Source organism: Amaranthus tricolor, chromosome 4, assembly GCF_026212465.1.
Source record: "Amaranthus tricolor cultivar Red isolate AtriRed21 chromosome 4, ASM2621246v1, whole genome shotgun sequence".
Taxonomy (NCBI): domain Eukaryota; kingdom Viridiplantae; phylum Streptophyta; class Magnoliopsida; order Caryophyllales; family Amaranthaceae; genus Amaranthus; species Amaranthus tricolor.
The window spans coordinates 536,906-549,495 of NC_080050.1; the positions used below are offsets into that span (position 1 = coordinate 536,906).

Sequence of the window (12,590 nt, forward strand, 5' to 3'; positions counted from 1 at the left end):
TATTACATCAACCCTTTTTCATCTATTTTTAGAATTTAATCACAATCTAATTATAAAAAAAATAAAAATTTAATCTCTGATTTTGTGAGACTATGTCTCTCATTGAAACGACATCAAAACAAAAAATTAATATTCACATAATGTATACTACTTATATATGGAACACTTTTTACAGTGAGATTATCTAATACAGTAGTATGTAAACTAAAATAAAAGTGTAAGTAATCCAAAATTCTTAACGCCAACTTAAAATTCATTTGCTATTTGACATCAGAGCTGGAGCGACAATAATAAACATTTTTTGTAGGTCATACAAAATCTTAATCATCCCTCTACAAGTTATTAATACCACCAAATAGTGGGAGCAATAAATATTAAAAACCCTCCCATTCAATACCTCCTTCAACTTCCAACCCACCTTTTTTCTTCTTTCTTCTTCACCTCTAACCCCTCTTTCTTCACACTTGACAATACCACAAATTATTATTATTATTATTATTAATATTAATTCATCTTCTCTCTTTTTTTTTCTCAATTGTTGGCCAACCCATACCTTCCTTTTCATAATAAGTCAATCTCCCTTCCTCCATATAAACCCCCATTATTTTGATCATACCTCATTATTCTCATTATATTCATCACAGAAAAAATAAACCCATTTTTCAAAATCAAAAACCCAGAAAAATGGGTGAATTCCCACCAATAACAGAATGCAACCCAGAAAAAAAATCATACAAATCAATAGCAGCAGATTTAGATGGAACCCTTTTAATATCATCATCCTCATTTCCCTATTTCATGTTAGTCGCCATTGAAGCCGGAAGTTTCATAAGGGGTTTTATTCTTCTTTTATCACTACCTTTCATTATAATCTCTTACCTTTTCATATCAGAATCTTTAGCAATCCAAACCATGATTTACATATCCTTCGCCGGACTTAAAGTGCGCGACATTGAACTCGCCGCACGTGCCGTTCTTCCGAGGTTTTACGCGGCGGATGTTCGGAAGGAGAGTTGGGAAGTGTTCGATAAATGCGAAGGGAAGAAGGTGGTTGTGACGGCGAATCCGACGGTAATGGTGGAGGTGTTTGTGAGAGAGTATTTGGGTGCGGATAAAGTGTTGGGTACGGAAATAGAGGTGAATCCTAAGACTAGAAGAGCTACTGGGTTTGTTAAAGGAAGAGGGGTTTTAGTAGGGGAGAAGAAAAAAGAGGTTGTTCTAGAAGAATTTGGTGATGATTTGCCTCATATTGGTCTTGGTGATCGTGTTTCTGATCATGATTTCATGGCTCTTTGCAAGGTACGTATCATGTTAATAATGGTCTCCCCCCTTTTTTCTTTTTTCTTTTTTTTTATTTCCATTTTTTACAAATTTGTACATAATACTCTCACTTATGGCTCATTATCTCAAAATATTATTTGAAAGTAATTTGTTGCATCAACATGACTAAATATGCATCATATTCAATCCTATTAACTAATGTTGTCCTGATTGGTTTTCCTAAATATCTTTTAAGTTATATAGTCTTTGTTTCTTAAAGACGTTTTCATAATAAATGTTCAAAGTAATTAAAATAAATTAAATATTTTAAATAATGAATATATGGAAAAGTGAAATCGTAAACATTAAAAACTATTAAAATATAGTTAGTGGAAAAAATACAGGACCATAATTATTAAAAAACATTTTAATAAAATTAGCGAGAAACATGTGGACTCCATAAGCAATATAGAAATGTTAAAATAAAATAATAGAAAATATGTGAAGATTATAAATATTGTACAAATATATTAAAATAAGAATAAATGAAGTTAACTATGTTTAAACTTTGTGATATACATAGAAGATTTATTTTGTGAACAACAAACAAAACAACTAAAAATTATAAATGAAAACAAATTTAAGGAATAAAAACATATTAAGTCTCTTTAAAAAAAACATATTAAGTCATTGGTTGCTATAAATTTTATCAAACAATTTATTTGCATTTGTGTTATTATATACTACTATGACATTTTGAAAAAGATTAATTCAGACTTATTTTTAAAGACTTAAGTCTTAAGTTGGGTGAATAATATTTAGATGAGAGGAAGAGATTAATTAATACTATAAAATAGTACTCCCTCCTATTCACCTTAGGAGTTCCATTTAACTTTTCACGGATTTTAAGGAGAGTCAAAAGTGAGATCTGAAGAGTAGGAAAGAAAGTGGTATTATGAGTTTTTTAATGTAAGGAAGGAAAATTAGTATGGGTAATAAAAGGTATAATTGAAAATAGGATAAAGTTATTAAGGGCATAAAAGTAAAAAACCCATACCAAAAATAGAAATGGGACAATTAAGATGACTTGACCATAAAAGAAAATGGAACACATAAGCTGAATAGGAGGGAGTAGTAGCTTAAAAATGGGATAAATTGTTCCTTTAAAATATTATTTCGTTCATTTCATTATATTTAGTATATTTTACTTTTTACGCAATCCAATAAATAATTATAATTAAATATATGTTGAATTATATATAATTAAAAAAAAATTATCTAACATATGCCATATAAGGGTATAATCGAATAAGGTTATGACTTATAAGGCATGAATGATCTTATTCAACCAACTTTATTTAAGAAGTTCTTTAAATATTTTTTTTTCTTACCTACATGAAATAGTAAGATGAGGTATTTATTGCACCTTATCTTATTTCTTGAGGAATATTAATCGTAAATTTGCAATATAAAATAAATTTAGATGATAAATAACATTATATACATATTCTTTATTTAGAAAGTTTATATGAAATGAGCAAAGAAATGAATTGGTTATTTTTTTTTTTAAAAATGTTGTTGGTTGTCAACACTCAACAACATTTCATGGTCTTCTGAGTTTGTTTTATTACGTGGTTACAAGGCCAACTTAATTAATGAATAATGGACCATACATCTACATGTGAGCTGTGTTGTGGCATTTAAGTTCTATAGACTATTTAATATATTTAATATTGACCTTGTGATATTAAGTTAACTAATTTTAGTAGCTCTTTATTCAAATTTTTGCAACCTTAATTAATTAATAAAATTTTGTATTTTATGTACTACATTGTGTTAAACTTTTCCAAATAAGTCATTCTCTAAAAACTGTCTTATAGCGAGATATATCCATATAATTAGCTTATTTTCTGATTAATTGAGTAATTATTTTAAGGTTATAATTGATCATTTTAAAATTACAAGCAATTAGTTTAAAGTTATAAGTGATTATTTTAAGGTTACTGTTTTAATAGAGATAGTCTGATATGATAACGTGTGATGTTCTGTTGCAAACTTAATTAGGCACTACTACTTAAAAGTCTTTCCGATTTGAATGTATTGGACAGAGGAATAAATGAGACATGAATCAACCCAACTACTTTGTATATCATTGTACAATCATGTCATAACACCCATTTTCTTAGTCATTGAGAGAAAGCTAAGTTTGCTTGTACTTCTTTTATAAGTTGTTAATTAGGTGAGCTAATTAGAGTTTGATCATCAAACTAAGAACCTCCCATAACTTATTATTTTTTCTAAATCATTGTTGGATTTCTTGCCCTCTTAATAATTTGGACTTTTTAGTGTGTTAAACTCTTTATTAATTCCTTTTCTCTCACTATCAAAGAAACCCACTTTTTTTTTCTTAAATTATTGTGCAACAAAACTACTCCTATTTTTGATGGATTTGCTATACATTATCTATTTTTGCAAAAATAAAACAATTATCAATGCTTTTAATTGTTCAAATATATGGTAATATCTTGGAATGTTGTGCGACGGCGGAAGCAAGGTCGATGAACAATAATGAAACAATAAGAAATTCAATGCAAACGATAAGAAAATGACACAAGAAATTTAACATGGTTCACTATCAATGTGATAGCTACGTCCACCGGCATCGAGAACAAATAATTTCACTATGATTGCAAAGAATACAAGATTAATTACAATCAAACTCACAAATTATAATGGCTCTCTTGTGATCTTTCTCAATTTGTGAATCATAAATCCCTAGTGCTAACAAGAGGGGGTATATATAATAAAACCATCTTAAAAGACAACTTAGGGCCTAAGTAACCACAAATAACCGACCACAAATAAAGGTAACCGTCCCAAAAGACACTTCCCGTGAAAAGAAACTGCCATTCTGCGAGCCGTGTAAAACTACGCGAGCCGCGAAACGCAAACAGAACGCACTCCGCGCCCCGCGGACTGAAACAACACACACTCCGCGCCCCACGGAGGTCCTCTTTAACCTGTACTCATCTCTTCAATGGTGCTAGTTAGTTTGAGTCACCATTAATAACATGAAAGGTGATGTTAGCATCTAATGATCTAATAAAAAAATCTAGTCCAATAGAATTTTGAGTTGGTCTGTTAATAAGTTTTCTATTCATCAAATTTGATGCTCATCACCTAAAAAATAGTTAAAATTACTTAAGAAAATCTATCTCATTATACTTGTTATTTTTGATTTTTACCTAATTCAATATGTTATTTTGATAATTTATATATTGAATTATACACATTTAAAAATTATAAAAAGTTAATATTATGAAAGTATACAATTAGACGATTCAAACAAGATCCTACTTGACTATATTTTTCCTTATACATTAACCGCAATATATAAAATAAAGTTCAACAATTAATAGTGTTAATAATCTCTATGTAGCGATCTGCGACCATCTCCTAAAAAAACAGTTATACCTTGTAAATTTATTTTATTATTTTTCACATTATCTTATTCAGGAAGGGTACATGGTACACAAAGACAAGTCAGCAAAACCAGTATCACAAGATCAACTAAAATCACGCATCATCTTCCATGATGGACGGCTAGTACAACGTCCGGACCCACTAAACGCATTAATAACCTATATATGGATGCCATTTGGCTTCATCCTAGCCGTTTGTAGAGTCTACTTCAATCTGCCCTTACCAGAGCGTATCGTAAACCGTACATACGCCCTCATGGGAATAAAACTCATCATACGTGGGAACCCACCACCAGCACCATCACCCGGGTCACCCGGAAACCTATATGTATGCAACCATAGAACACCACTTGACCCGATTGAGATAGCTATCGGGCTTAAAAGGAAACCCGCATGTGTTACCTATAGTGTGTCTAAATTATCAAGGTTTATATCTCCAATCCCAGCCGTTGCTTTGACGAGAGATCGTGTGACTGATGCTAATATGATTAAAAAGTTGCTTGAGAAAGGTGATTTGGTTATTTGTCCTGAAGGAACCACTTGTCGTGAGCCTTTTTTGTTGAGGTTTAGTGCTCTCTTTGCTGAATTGAGTGACAGGTTTGTATTAATCTCTGCTAATTTTAATATTGTCTTTACTTATTTGGACTACTATTTATTTGATAGACCTGTTGTTGGGATGAATTATTCCACATCGATAAATTGAAAATGGTGTGCACACTTTATAAGCTATTAGAGACCTTCTTCCCATTGCCATATGATTTTGGGATGGTATACATCTCCTTGGCTTATGAAGTGTGTGCACTTGCGTCCCCCGTTAATATGCTGGCATTCACAATAAGTCCAGCCTAATTTAATACCTGTCAAAGCAGATCGGATTAGCTTTGGTTAGGTAAATTCAAGTTGAGCTTTTTTTTAGTTGAATAGTGAGAGCGTTAGGCAAATGGCTGATAGGTTGATAGCTGATTTGACCAGTTAATTATAATAACTGGTTTAACCAGCTAATTTTGAACCTGCTATGAATAACTTGTTTAGAAACAGTTTACTCATGACAATAAGCTGTTTCACCAGCTAATTTACCAAACATTAGCATTGGCTAATTTGACCACTCAATTAGTCAACCGTCTAATTACATCAAATTGAGCTTTTGCTAAACACTCTCAGTTTCATATTGCCTTGTGTCTTCTTTGATTCGAATTTGACTGAACTGACCTAAGGGATGATTGAAACGATTGTGTTTTGATATGGTTTTACTCAAATTCTCCCTGTATTCTCGAATCAAATCATCTTTGAATTATGGAAAACATTTTTAATTATGACCCATTAATTTCTAATTAGGTTTCAAGTGTTAAAATATAAAACATATATATCTTACAACCTTAACCGTAAGCTTAAGCTTTTATAGTATAATATTCCGCGCAATTCATTAATAATGTGAAGGGATTGTACAGGCTCTCTTGTGAGGGGTGTGTTAGAATATAGCAATATCTTAAATGCTCAACTATAAGCTTAAACTGTTGGTGCTAGCTACTTGAAGATGTGACATACAAATTTAAGGGTTTGCTCGATCGATTAAGGTCGGAAAAGTCCAAAAGGATCTTCTATTGAACTATTGTACCTCATTTTTAAAATCCTACGCCCGTTATTGCTTAACAGTATCATTAAAATTCGTGATTAAAATTGATATTTATAAATGTAACGGTAATATATATTTTGGATCATGGAATAGGATTGTGCCAGTGGCAATAAACTGTAAACAAAACATGTTTTACGGAACAACAGTACGAGGAGTAAAATTTTGGGATCCATATTTCTTCTTCATGAACCCAAGACCTACGTACGAGGTTACCTTCCTTGAGAAGCTACCACCGGAGATGACGTGTCAGGATGGCGTAAAAACCCCGATCGAGGTGGCAAATCACGTGCAGAAGACGTTGGCTGGGGTGTTAGGCTTTGAATGCACTCAACTCACCAGGAAGGATAAATACATGTTGCTTGGTGGCAATGATGGCAAGGTTGAATCCATCCATGCTGCTAAGAAGGCAGCTTAGACTATTATAATTTTATTTTTTTTTTATAATTATTTAATTTTCTAGTTCATAAAAAAAACATTATTGATATTATTGTGTTGATTAATCTTTTTTTTTTTTTTTTTGTGTTGATTTGATGATTTAATTAGAAAATTAGAGATTGGAGTATATTTTAATCTAATTGTTAGTTATTTTTCGTCTATAAAATTAAATTGTTATATAAGTTATAATTGGTTGGAATAGCTTTGTTTGGAATCACAATGACAAAATATATGTATAAATTTTATGTACCCATATTATGATATTTTTGCATTTTCCAAAAATTATTTAAAAAATAATGATATGTTTTTGATTATTAGTTGATGGTAAATTATGACATCCAAATGTATTATATTGTGTTTTTAGGTTTAAATTTTAGTATTCATCTCATAATAATAAAGCTTTGAAATGACATAGAAATGATAAATGGTGTTCTGGTATATTTTCAGAAACATGAAGAAAGTAGTGTTGTATTGGAAGATGAACCGATCAATTCTGTGAAGCCACAAAAGTTTCAGTTTTAAAAAGTGAATTTCTACAATGAAACAATTTAGAAAACTTAGTTTTGGTATGCAAATTAAGAAAATTTATGAATGGGATTGAGTATTGAGTAAGCATCCTGTTAATGGTACCACAATTTTCATCCAACCATTTTGCGATCATTTGTGCGTATCATAAGTTTAATGGGAGTAAAATGATTTTCTTGGTTTTGTATGTTGGTGATATCATGCTTGCTAGCTAGCAACCAACAATATAGGCTTGCTGAAGCAAATCTGGCGTTTGTTGGCTTCAAAGAGTACTACTGCGGGGTCGGAAGACGGATTAACTGACGGGCAATTAGCAGTGATGGAGGAAAAGGCTCATTCTACCATTTTGTTAAGTCTGGATGATCACGGAGGTCGCTGATCAGGCTACAGCGGCGGAACTTTGGATGAAATTGGAGTCATTGTATATGACTAAGTCGTTGACCAATAAATTATTGTTGAAGCAGCGGTTGTTCAGCCTCCGAATGTAGTCAAGTACTTCCTTACGGGAACATCTTGAAAATCTTAACTCTATTTTACTGGATTTGCGTAACTTAGATGTTAAAATAGATGATGAGGATGCTGCGTTGATTTTACTTGTGTCTCGACCTTCTAGCTATGAGAATTTTGTGGAGTCTTTTGTTGTTGGTAAAGACTCCGTGACCCTAAAAGAAGTGAAGACAGCACTCCATACTAGGGAACTTCGTCAGAAAGCTATAGGTGATAACGGGAAGAGTGGCAGTGGGTTGTTTGTTAAGTCCGGAAAATCTAAAAAGAAGAAGGGGGTTAAAAAGGGCAACAATACTGGGTCGGCTGCTGGAAACGGCAATGAGGGATCTAGTAAGACTGCGGGGAAGACCTGTTATTACTGCAAAGAACCAGGTCACTTTAGGGCTAATTGTCCGGTGAGGAAGGGCAAATCCCAAGCTGTTGTAGTTGAGGAAAAACCGAAGGAGAACTATATTTCGGAGGAAGACTTGGCATTAGTGAGTTCTGCTAAGTCTGGGGATCTTTCTGATGATTGGGTTCTAGATTCAGGGTGTTCGTTCCATATAAGTCCGCGTCGAGATTGGTTTGACACGTATGAGTCTTGCAATGGGGCAATGTTATTGTAGGTAACAACGCACCTTGTAAGGTTAGGGGTATTAGATCCATGAGATTGAGGACTAGTGATGGGCGAAAGTTGACATTCACTAAGGTGCGGCGTGTCTCTAATTTGGGGAAGAATCTGATTTCATTGGGTGTCTTGGATGATTTGGGGTACAATGAAGCGTTTTCAGATAGGGAGCTGTCCATTTATCGAGGTTCGGAGTTGGTACTTAAGGGTACCAAGAGGAACACCTTCTATGTCTTTGAGGGTGTCACGCTGTCTAGTTCTGCGGTTTACACATCGGTGTCTCACCATGAGATGACCAAGATTTGGCATATGAGGCTTGGTCATATGGGGGAGAAGAGGATGCAACTATTGTCTAAGAAGGGTCTACTATCCGGGATTTAGGTTGCCAACCTTGAATTTTGTGAGCATTGTGTGTTTAGAAAGAAACACAGGTACTGATGAAGTGCTCGATTATATCCATTTAGATTACTGGGGTCCATCTAGGGTTGAAGATATGGGAGGTTTCCGCTATTTTGTGTCATTTGTAGATGACAAATCCCGATACACATGGCTTAGATTGCTTAAGTCAAAGGATGAGGCCTTTAAAGCTTTTAAGCAATGGAAAACTTTGGTGGAGAATCAACAGGGTAGGAAGATCAAGAAGCTACGAATAGACAATGGGCTAGAGTTTTGCAAAGAGGAGTTTAACCAGTTCTGTACAAATGAGGGTATTGGTCGGCATCATACCATTAGGATGACACCACAGCAGAACGGTGTTGCAGAGCGGGTTAATCAGACACTGCTTGAGAGAGTTCGATGCATGCTCTCTAATGCAGGGCTTGGGAAGAGGTGTTGGAGTGAAGCTGTGATGACAGCTTGTTATATCATCAATAGGGGTCCTCATTCGGGAATTGACTTCAAAATCCCGTTTGAGATCTGGAGTGGTAAGCTGCCTAGTTTCTCTAATTTGAAGATTTTTGGCTGTGTTGCTTATTATCATGTGAGTGAGGGTAAGCTGGATCAACGAGCCAAGACGGGGTGTTTTTTTAGGTACGATGATGGTGTGAAGGGGTTTAGGATCTATTCACCTTCGGAGGGTCGGGTCATTCTTAGTAGGGAAGTCACTTTTGATGAGAGCACCATGTATTCCAAGAAGCGCTCGGAGTCTTCTAATTTGCGGAAGGAAGGGGAGAACATACTACAGACAGATGGGGTGCTTGAGGTACATCAGTCATCCATTGCTGATTTACCTCGAGTGCAGTTTATTGATGTTGATGCTAAAATTCCTGTGCCGAGTACTCCTGAACCTGAGGTTGTTCCATCTTCTCCTAACTCTGGGGAGGAGGTGGAGCAGTCTAATCAGGGGTCATCTAGTCAATCTGACACTATTCCTGAGAAACCTAGACGAGTTATCAAGAAGCCTGTTAGATTGATTGAAGAGATGGAAGGAAGGAATTGCTTTGTTGAGAATTTGACAGGTTATGCATTGAGTGTAGCTGATGATGTAGAGTCATATGAACCTGCCACGCATAAACAAGCAATTAGTTGTAGTGAGTCAACGCAATGGCTTGCTGCAATGGGTGAAGAGATGCAGTCTCTTTACAAGAACAGAGTGTGGGAACTTGTGAAGGTACCGGAGGGGAGAAAGCTTGTAGGGTGTAAGTGAATTTTTAAGAAGAAAGAAGGGTCATTTGAATCTGAGAAAGTTCGTTTTAAGGCTAGACTAGTTGCAAAGGGGTTCAGTCAGGTAGAAGGGGTTGACTTTTTGGAGATATTCTCATCGGTGATTCGACATACTTCTATTCGTGTGCTATTGTAAATTGTAGCACATTATGACCTTGAGCTGGAGCAGCTGGATGTTAAGACGGCTTTCCTCCATGATGATTTGGAGGAGGAGATTTTGATGAAGTAGCCCGAGGGATTCGAGATTCCAGGGAAAGAGCACTATGCATGCAATTGCTAAAGTCATTGTATGGACTTAAGCAATCCCCTCGGCAGTGGTACAAGAGGTTTGATTCTTTTATGGTTTCGCATGGTTTTGATAGGAACTCGTATGATTGCTGTGTGTATCATAGTAAGTTGGATGACGGTTCCATGATTTATTTGTTGTTATATGTTGATGACATGCTTGTTGCCACAAAGAATAAATTGGATGTTGCTAGAATTAAAGAATTGCTTGGTTCAGAATTTGACATGAAAGATTTGGGTCCAGCTAAGAAGATTTTGGGTATGGAAATCTATAGGGGTCGGGCTAGAGGTAAGCTTTTCTTGACTTAGAAAAGTTACATCGAAAAGATTTTTTCTTGTTTTGGGATAGAGAAATCGAAGCCTATAAGTACACCAACATCTATGAGCTGCAAATTGTCTTTGTCTATGTCACCTCAAACTAAGGAGGAATTGGCGTATATGTCTAGGGTCTGTTATGCCAACGCAGTTGGTTGTTTGATGTATGCTATGGTCTATATTAGGCCGGATATTGAGCACACTGTCAGTGTTGTGAGTAGGTTCATGGCTCAACTTGGGAGAGAGCACTGGCAGGGGGTGAAAAGGGTTTTTCGCTATTTGAGAGGGACAGCTGATATTGGTCTTGTGTATGGGAATGGTAAGGAGTGTTTGGTAACTGGATATAGTGATTCTGATTATGCAGCTGATGTGGATACTAGGAGATCAGTGACCGGGTATGTGTTTACTTTGGGTGGTTCTGTGGTTAGTTGGAAGTCTACATTGCAGTCTTCGGTTATGTTGTCTACTACTGAAGCTGAGTACATGGCTTTAACTTCTGCAGCTAAGGAGTCTATGTGGCTCAAAGGCCTTGTAGGTGAACTGGGTATCGCACAGGATTTTGCTACGGTGTATTGTGATAGTCTAAGTGCCATTTGCTTAGCTAAAGACCAAGTACACCATGATCGGATCAAGCACATTGATGTCAGGTTTCATTTCTTGCGTACTGACAAGAGGATAAAGGTAAAGAAGATCGGGACCGCTGACAACCCAGATGATTTCTTTACTAAGTATGTTCCATTTAGTAAGTTTAAACATTGCTTAGACTTGCTAAATATTGATTACTATGTGATGTAGTAGGCCCTTAGGGGCGGTGTTGGGGAGCCCCTGTTGTAGGCATGTTGGCCTTAAGGTGGAGCTTGCCCGGGGCTTGTGATGCAGGTGGAGCATTATGAGTTGTTATACTTGGTGACGAGTATGTGATAGGTCTTGGTTGGAGACTTGTCGGGATGAGTCTTAGTTGAAGACTTATCAGGATGTACGGATTATGCATGAGCTTTACATCGGGTTTTGGCTTGAGATATGTGATGAGATCGTTTGCTGAATATGAGTTTTCGTCAAGGTGGAGATTGTTGTTAATGGTGACTCAAACTAGCAAACACCATTTAAGAAGATGAGTACGGGTCAAAGAGGAAGTCCGCGGGGCGCGGAGTGCGCTCTGTCTCCCTTTCGCGGCTCGCATAGTTTTACACGGCTCGCGAAATGACAGTTTCTTTTCACTGAAAGTGTCTTTTGGGACGGTTACCTTTATTTGTGGATACTTAGACCCCAAGTTATCTTTTAAGATGGTTTTATTATATATACCCCCTCTTGTTAGTACTAGGGAATTATGATTCACAAATTGAGAGAGATCGCAAGAGAGCCATCTTGTAATTTGTGAGCGTGATTATAAGTACTAGGGAATTATAATTTGTGAGCATGATTGTAGTTCATCTTGTAAGTTCTTTGCGATCATAGTGAAATTATTTGATCTCGGTGCCGGTGGACGTAGCTATCACATTGATAGTGAACCACGTTAAATCTCTTGTGTCATTTTCTTATTGTTTGCATTGAATTTCTTATTGTTTCATTATTGTTCATCAACCTTGCTTCCACTGTCGCACAACATTAATACCACTCTTATTCATTTTTATTGATTTTCACAATATTTATACTTTGAGCTATTTCTTTAGAACCGCAGGAAAAATTGGTATTTAGTAATGCCATGCCCAAGATGTACAGTGTTAATTCGAGTTAGGTGTTTTGGATCGGTTCAAAATCAAATATTATATAAATACGTGTCCATATTGGGTTTTATGTAATTGTGAATCTTTTTAAAGTTGGCTTAAAATTGAGTTCGATTAAAATATAATGTAAGTAACTAAGTATCAAATTATCGAGT

At 35.4% G+C, this 12,590-nt stretch overlaps 1 protein-coding gene across 1 annotated transcript; it reads left to right on the top strand.

Annotated features, from left to right (window-relative positions):
• Positions 1–418: 418 nt before the first annotated feature.
• On the top strand, positions 419–7,009 carry LOC130811325 (probable glycerol-3-phosphate acyltransferase 8). Its single transcript, XM_057677587.1, has 3 exons — positions 419–1,299; positions 4,777–5,339; positions 6,469–7,009. Exons 1-3 carry the CDS (start codon positions 685–687, stop codon positions 6,788–6,790), a joined length of 1,500 nt encoding a protein of 499 aa, XP_057533570.1. The 5' UTR covers positions 419–684; the 3' UTR covers positions 6,791–7,009.
• Positions 7,010–12,590: the final 5,581 nt, after the last annotated feature.